This window comes from Suillus subaureus, assembly GCF_016647635.1.
Source record: "Suillus subaureus strain MN1 chromosome Unknown BJ212scaffold_155, whole genome shotgun sequence".
Classification (NCBI taxonomy): Eukaryota; Fungi; Basidiomycota; class Agaricomycetes; order Boletales; family Suillaceae; genus Suillus; species Suillus subaureus.
The window spans coordinates 9,808-18,189 of NW_024538711.1; the positions used below are offsets into that span (position 1 = coordinate 9,808).

Sequence of the window (8,382 nt, forward strand, 5' to 3'; positions counted from 1 at the left end):
CTCTACATACCCACCTGATCCTCCAGTGGTTCCAGCTGCTGGAACAGCTCAGGTTTTGGCACCACCAGTAGTATCCTCTGCTAGTGGTTCCGGCTGTGCCAGGGACTTGGATTATGCTCTTACACCCTCCACTGTTGAGGTTACCCAGGTTTCAGAACAGCCGGTGCTCCTCCATTCTGATGTTGGTAGTGCATTGGGCTCTGCTGTACAAGCCGATGACATAGTTGTTCCTGCTGTTAGGAAGACAAAGCACGTGTGCCAGCAGACGACACATTTGGCACAGGCTGATAGCATAGGTGGCCATTCTCAAAAGAGGTTTGTGATTTTGGGTGTTTATTATTTGCAAGCATGAACACTAACTCAATTTCTAGGAGGAGAAAGGCTATGTGATACTACACTACATTTTACAGTGGCTCAAAAAAGTGTCTGAATGTTTATGCATTTTCAAGTAATTAGATAATAGCAAGCCAGCACCTGAGTACAATATAAGGCATATAGACATGTCTAAAGGCTTGACATCATAGCTATAATCTGAGATATATATCATGGGAACTAGACCACATATAGGCAAGATATGGTAATTCTAATCACATGACTCATTTGGACACTTTTTTGACTTTATATCCAAATCACAAAATCCAACCATTCACAGATATTATTCTTAATAGAAGTGGTACAATAATCAATATTTGGTCTTATTTTAATATTATTTATATATATGAACCCACATAACATCATGAACTTTAACATAATCATCATACAGCCTATCTCCTCTGCTTCAAAGGATAATATCCTTATTCTCTGCTCCTCTAGTTTGTCTATGAGGCAAATTGCTTCCAAAACTGGTCCTAGCAAGTCTACTATTGCTATAGTCACAAACCAAAACATACTAGAGAAGGAAAATCATAAAATGGGATGGTCTTTCAAGCTTACTCTACAGCATAAAAGAGCTATTGTTCATTAAAGTCTATCTGGCAAGGCTTCAAATGTTGTCCATGCCACTAAGTTCATCAATTCCATCATCCCCACTCCCATCCCCACTCAAACAGTCAGAAACACCCTTAAGGCAGCCAATCTTATGGCTGTAACCAAGAAGACAATGCCTCTTCTTTCTGCAGCTTATAGGGGCCTTTGCTTTAAAGCACCAACATTGGACTGTGGAAGACTGAAAGAAGGTAGTTTGGTCACATGAGATAAAAACCAATAGAATGGGGTCAGATGGCCTGGAATATGTGTCAAAAAAGGTAGGGGAACCATTAGGGGAAAGAGAAGTCAAGAATATACTAAAGTTTGGAACATGAAGTATGATGGTAGGGGTTGTAGGAGATGGAATGGTGTGGGGATTCTTTGTGAGGTGGAAGGAGGCATGAATGTAGAGCAGTAAATCTCCATTCTAGAGGAGTGTCTACTCAGAAGCATGCAGAAGTCAGGAAGTGATGAAGAAGACATTATCTTCCAACTGGATAATGACTCTAAGCATACCTCAAAGCTAGCTACAAAATGGCTCAAAGCTCATGAGATCAATGTTCTATCATAGTCAGCATAACTATAGCAATAGTAGACTTGCTAGGACCAGTTTTGGAAGCAATTTGCCTCATAGACAAACTAGAGGAGCAGAGAATAAGGATATTATCCTTTGAAGCAGAGGAGATAGGCTGTATGATGATTATGTTAAAGTTCATGATGTTATGTGGGTTCATATATATAAATAATATTAAAATAAGACCAAATATTGATTATTGTACCACTTCTATTAAGAATAATATCTGTGAATGGTTGGATTTTGTGATTTGGATATAAAGTCAAAAAAGTGTCCAAATGAGTCATGTGATTAGAATTACCATATCTTGCCTATATGTGGTCTAGTTCCCATGATATATATCTCAGATTATAGCTATGATGTCAAGCCTTTAGACATGTCTATATGCCTTTATATTGTACTCAGGTGCTGGCTTGCTATTATCTAATTACTTGAAAATGCATAAACATTCAGACACTTTTTTGAGCCACTGTATGTTCCATCGATGTTTATGTGTCTTGTGTTGTTGACATATTGAGAATATGAGCATATTTCTTGTTGAGACTTCGCATTTTGTGAAATGAAAGGCAGATTTTCAAGGCAGACAAGACATAAGTGTGAAATTTTGCATGATCAGGCACAAGAGCAACCAGTCTTATTAATATTTTCAAGGCAGACAGGACATAGCATGAATATTTGCATATCTAGGCACAAGAGCAGCCAGTCTTAACACTCAGGCAATACTGATACCTAGAGATGAATTGAAATTCCACTGATGCGCAGAGATCAACGAGGACTAGACCATCAAAGGTATCAAAGGTACAGCAAATGTAAAATCTCGATCTCCTGCCAATTCAGGGTGCAGGGAACCAGGGGATATAAGGCATGTCCCGCCAAGAGTGTACAAGAAGGGGGATGGGCTAAATTAGGCTAAGAACTACCAATTCGGGGTGCAGGGAACCAGAGGATATAAGGTGTGTCCCACCAAGGGTGTACAAGAAGGGGGATGGGCTAAATTAGGCTAAGAACTGCACAAAATGGGTACCTGAATTGAGAAATGGTGTGGTAGATCATCACTGGCAGCATTATGCATAATGGCTCACCCATCAAGGACTAGAGACCACCATGCATAACCATGCAGTTTCTTACCAGACATGGTTATGCATAATTTGGACAGTATAGCCTGGCACCTTGTTGCCCTCCTCCTGGTATCTCGTTGTCCTCCTTCTGCACACCTTGTTGCCCTCCATCAGGATGATCCAAAGCATCGCACAGCTTGGACCCTCTGTACTATCTACCATACCTCTATGTTTTTTGTGTTCTCTCGCAGACTCTTTGTTGTTTATTCTCAGTTCTCCTCCTGCAAGACCTCATCATGCCAGTGACTCCATGTGCAGGGACCCATGCAGCTCAACTCACATCCTCTGGACTGGGTATGCACTTTTCCAGTCCACGGAAACTCAGAGACAAATGAAAAACTCAGGTGATAGTTGAAGTGCTGGGTCAGAAGGTCAAACAGTGCCAGCTACTTGCCAAGATGGCCAGTCTAATGGCAGGCTCAACTCAGTCTCAAGATACCTCATCTGTTCAAGATGGGCACACAGAAACTGTAGCCTTCAAGCCAGACACTGAGTCTACTGATGCTTGGGAAGATGTGTTTCATGATGATGATGTACTTCTGGTCACTGAATCTGCCAATAACTGTTCTCTGTATTCACAATCCACACTGAGCCATCACATGCAACCCAATCTTATGTCCACTCATTTGTATGACAGCTGGAAATCCCTTATTCCCACTCTTGTCACAGTACAGCTTGACTACACTGCATGGACACTAGGAGCACCTCTTCAAAGGATACACACGCTGGCCTTATCTTTGTGCTGCTCACATACATGTGCACAAAAACACACATCCATTGTTTGTCTTTTTTTTTGACTGTAAGTACTCATGTATATAGCATGTTTAATTGAATAATCCAAATTGCTGTCAGATTTTGTTTCCATTGAGGTCTTGAGCTGTAGATGTGCTACCCAAGCTCAAGTCCTCATTTTTCATGGCTTATTCCCAATGGCTCCCTCACAGCCTCGCATGGCAGTGTCTGTTGAGTTACTCACCTTTTATTGAACCCTTTTTGAACACTCTTGTGATGCTGTCAATGTGCTTGCCTCTGCACTACACACCCACTATGTATGATGAGGATTCTGCATCATGAACTCAAAGGTAAGGATCCTGTATAAACTGCATATCAACTACTCATCTTAATGTTGTAGGGCATTGTTATCCAAGAGCCCTTCTGATGAAGCCTTGGTCAAGCCATTCAATGGTTTGACCTTCTACAAGTAGAAGTCAAACATTGGCTTGAAGATGCTCTATCAGCATGTTGGGATCATGTAGAGGCTGAACACTGGGAGTCTTGGAACACTTTAACCTCCAAGGCCACTGCACCAGAACCACTCATTCCTTGCGAGCATTGTGCCTCTGGCCTTATACAATGATGTCCTGCATGCTTTGGAGGGGTAGCATTTGGTCGGGACCTGAATGAAGGAGGTGATGTACATGTTGCAACTGATGGAAACTTCCATCACCAGCATTGACAATCAGCTGGTGATTCACCACACTTCTACAACACCTTGTATTTTCTTTCAAAAGTGCAAGTTGACAGAGCCCCTTCAGTGACAAACTCCGTATTATATAGGTCACCCGACCTACATAATATCCCATATAAGACAGGCCAGTGGACTATGGGCCGATGTTATGTATATATCCTTGATGTTGATGGGTGGGCCCATCTATGCCGATGTTATAAATATCCTTGACGATGGTGGATGGGCCAGAAGGAATATTATTACCGATGGAGATGGGTGGGCCCATCTGGGCAATATGTAGAGTAGGATAGACATATATTATAGACAGCTGGGCTGAAGAGAGATGTATGGTAGATATTATTATATAGATGGGTGGGCCAATGGGGTGGGGAAATATGTATTATGTATATATGGGTGGGCCAACATAGGGTATATTAGATAGACAGGTGGGCTGACGGAGGGGGATGTCATATAAATGGGTGGGCCAATGGAGGGGGATGTCATATAAACAGGGGGGCCCAGATACATATCATTTAGATGTATGGGTCGAGGTATTGGTATACTATATGGACATATGAGCAATGCTGTTGCACTAGTTTTGATCTGAGTCATCAATGACATTCAGACTCAGATCCTGTCAATGTCAATCAAAGTCAACACAGCGAGTACCGAGTCCCAAAACCTGAACATTGAACCCTGAACATCAAAACACAAAACCCAAAACTTCGAAACACCAACATCAAAACTCAAAACTCAAAACTCAAACATTTTTATGACTGTCAAGTTTCCAGTCTTGAATCACTGAGTCCCAAATACTGAATGCCAACACCCAAAGTTGTGTCAGTACTCAGACTTCAGGACTCGGTGATTCAATACTCAAAAGTCATACCAATATCTGAATTTTGAGTTTCAAGTTTCAAGTTTCGAGTTTCGAGACTTGAATCACTGAGTCCCAAGTCCCGAACATTGAAACCTGACACCCAAAACTGGAAAGTCATACCAATATCTGAATTTCAAGTGTCAAATTTTGAGACTTGAATCACCAAGTCCTGAAACCTGACACCCAAAACTCAAAAGTTGTCACAATGTATGAGTTTCAAGTTTTGAGTCTCAAATCACTGAGTCCCAAGTCCTGAAACCCAAACATTGAACCCCTTATATTGAACCCTGAAACCTGAAACTCGTCAAAATGTATGAGTTTTGAGTTTTGAGTTTTGAGTTTCAGGGTTCAATATAAGGGGTTTGATGTTCGGGTTTTGGGACTCAGGACTTGGTGATTCAAGACTCAAAACTTGAAACTCATACATTGTGACAACTGTCAGGTTTCGAGTTTCAATGTTGTTTCTAACTTTCAGGTTTCAGTACTCGGTTCTTCAGACTCAGTGATTGAATAAATGGACTGGCAGAGGTAACATTCATTGAAAAACTTGTATATATGTCTATCACTATGCAATTATGTAGCCATGTCATTGGAAGAATCATATTCTGGGACCAGGTTGCCTGGATCACCTGGGTCCACAATTTCGCTGGACATATCTGGAACCTCTGGTTGAACAACCCGGTTGCACTCAAACAGGAGGCCCTCAATGGCAGAGGCATCCTCAAATTTCGGGGGTGTGGGTGTCATCTCTCCAATTGAGAGATCAGTGAGAGGAGGGAGTGCAGATGCAGATGGTGACATGGACAGGGGGACAGATTGATCAAGCAACAAGGATGTTGCATTGGGTGGAGGTTTGGGAATTGGGAATGTGGGGCTTCATGGAGGCATTGCAGGGTATCAATCTTATCATCCTGCTCTGCCACATGAGCCTCGAGAATGGCGATGTGAGCTGTGCCATCCCAAATTGCAATTGCCATGGCATGGAGATCCAGCATGGGCAGGTCAAGTGCTACAAGGGAAAATTAAGGTCAGACAGTGATGAAATAAAACTCAGGTGACTTACAAGCTGGTGCAGGTGTGGGTGCCTTGACGGCAGTGATGGTCTTGCTGCAATCACACATCTGGGTCTTGGGGGTTGTCACAGCCACGACACCTGGAGTTCTGGACTTGCCATGAGACTGACTGTGAGTCCAGGCCTTGTATTGGAAGGTGGGGGGAGCTTTGGAGGGAGCCTTGGAGGGTGTCCTGGACCTTGTGTTCTGGGTGGTAGAGGACCCATGAACACATTTCAGCAGGGTACCCATAGTCACTGGGATGCACTTGACCTTCTTTGTTGTGCAGTGGACGCACAACATACACAGATTCCCGGTCCTCTTGTCCAACTGAGTTGCACAGTCCCACTTTAGCTTGGTGCAAACCTGGCATGGGTTGTTCTGTGGGTTGTGTTAGTGAATGGACACTTGTCAAATAAATCAAAGTACTCACTGGTCCGGGAATGAGAATATCACCTCCATCGATGACTGGGGGTGCCTCCACCGGGCTTTTGGGAGTTGGCTGGGAGGGCTCGATGACTGCTGGGTGACTGCCAGCAATCACCTGGTACATTGTTAGCATACACCCGAGTCCCAGACACATAAATGTGACTTACTGTAGCAGGGCCAAAGGGCTTTTTGGTCGGAACCTGGGGTGATCTAGGTGAATTGGAGAGCCAGGGAAGGACAACATCTGGCACTCCACCCAAAAATGGCTACAAGAAAATGTGAGCCAAGTCAAAGACTAACCAGACGACATACCTGAATACTCATGTCTTCCTCATCTTCCGAGTCCACTAGGGGCTTGGATGTCACCCAGCGAGAGGACTTCGCATGCTTGCAAGTCTTCATCGCAGACTTCAGCAGTTGGGAGGGGGGTCCCAAAATCATGGGAGACTTCCTCTTCCAACTCCCTTCCACCTCAGGCTCCAGGTCAGCATCAACAGCCTTACCTTTCCCCTTGTCCTGGAACTCAGTGCTGGTGCTGGTGGAGGGACCAGCAACATTGCTGGTGCAGATGGGTGGGGAGGGAAGGTCCACTGGAATCGGACCTGTGGAGGGAGGAGCAGCAACTGGGAGATCAAAGGTATGGTCACCTAAGGCCTCCCAGGTGAGGAGCTTGGGGCACCAGACATGCTGCAAGAGACGGGGATCATTGTACCCGATGTTGTGCCAGTTGCACCAGACCTGGGTAGTCATGCCCTGGACACACAGTAGCTCCTTGGAGCATGAAAGCACGATGCCGGGCAGGGGTCCAGTCTGATAGTCCTTGATCACTTGAGCCTGCCTAGATGTTAGAGAGAAAAAAAGAAGAAAAAAAGAAAGCTACATACCACAAGTGAACTGACCTGTGTTGTCAGAGAAAAGTGGCTGTTACCTGGGGGAATCTGCCGGGCGCCACTGATGATGGCCATGATCTGGGCAGTGGATGCCTTGAGACTGGTCAAAGAGTTGTCAACTGGAGTGGACATGATGATTAAGTTGAGAGATTTAAAGATCTTGAAATTGGGTTGAAATCTGTTGTCACAACGATGAAGTTTCAAAGGAAACAACACATCTGATGGACAATTGATAAAATCATTGATTGTTTGTCTTTGTTTGGTCCTGGTTCAACTTCTGGCAGTTGCTGGTTTTGTGTTGAACTTCGAAGTTTTTTCAATTATCAGTCAACAAATCAGTAAGTTCCCCACACAACATGAGTCCACAGTCTGTTACAGTGCCCCACTCTTTTTCTCATCATCACTGTGGACTCCTATATGGCTGTACTTCTAATGCTTCCATTTCACTGTACTGTTTCCTCATGGTCTCCCTTATCTCTGACTCATACTTGTTTTCCCATGAACCTTCCTTTCCTAGTGGTAGTTACCCTTCACCCAGCTTGGTCTGTGCACAATTCCCTTGCGTATATAAAGCCTTAGTTACTGCTTGTATTTTCTCTAACTTGAATCTACTCAGTTCTCTCTGATACTTGAACTCTAGCTCCTTGGGAAGGAGGCTAGCCATCTGTCCCATTTGAACTCTAGATCCTGTGGGAGTCTAGATGATCACTCCTGAAGGAGGCATTGACTCGATAAGGCTTAGTCCTTGATCGACCCTGATCTTGATTCCTTTATTGGAACAATGCTCTATCCGAGTTTGTAACAAAAGATTCAAGTTTCCTTTGAACCCCTCCGTCTGTAGGGCTTTACCTTTTGAAACCATGAAACTGATTGATTGCCAAAGTGGCACCTTCCAAGAAAAGCAAGAAGGCTTTCTCTGAACGATCTGGGATCCCATACAGTCCCTATCCACCCAACTCTCCTAGATGAACCTCTTTGTCGTGAGGATCCTTTGACACTCCCCGCACTCCTGTTCTCCCTACTATT

The 8,382-nt window shown here is 43.9% G+C and overlaps 1 protein-coding gene across 1 annotated transcript; it reads left to right on the forward strand.

Annotated features, from left to right (window-relative positions):
• Positions 1 to 3,251: 3,251 nt before the first annotated feature.
• BJ212DRAFT_1220165 (uncharacterized protein) lies at positions 3,252 to 3,455 on the forward strand (the record flags this gene model as incomplete). Its single annotated transcript, XM_041329366.1, has 1 exon — positions 3,252 to 3,455. A coding segment is annotated over one exon (204 nt), but the record flags the coding sequence as incomplete, so codon positions are not given.
• Positions 3,456 to 8,382: the final 4,927 nt, after the last annotated feature.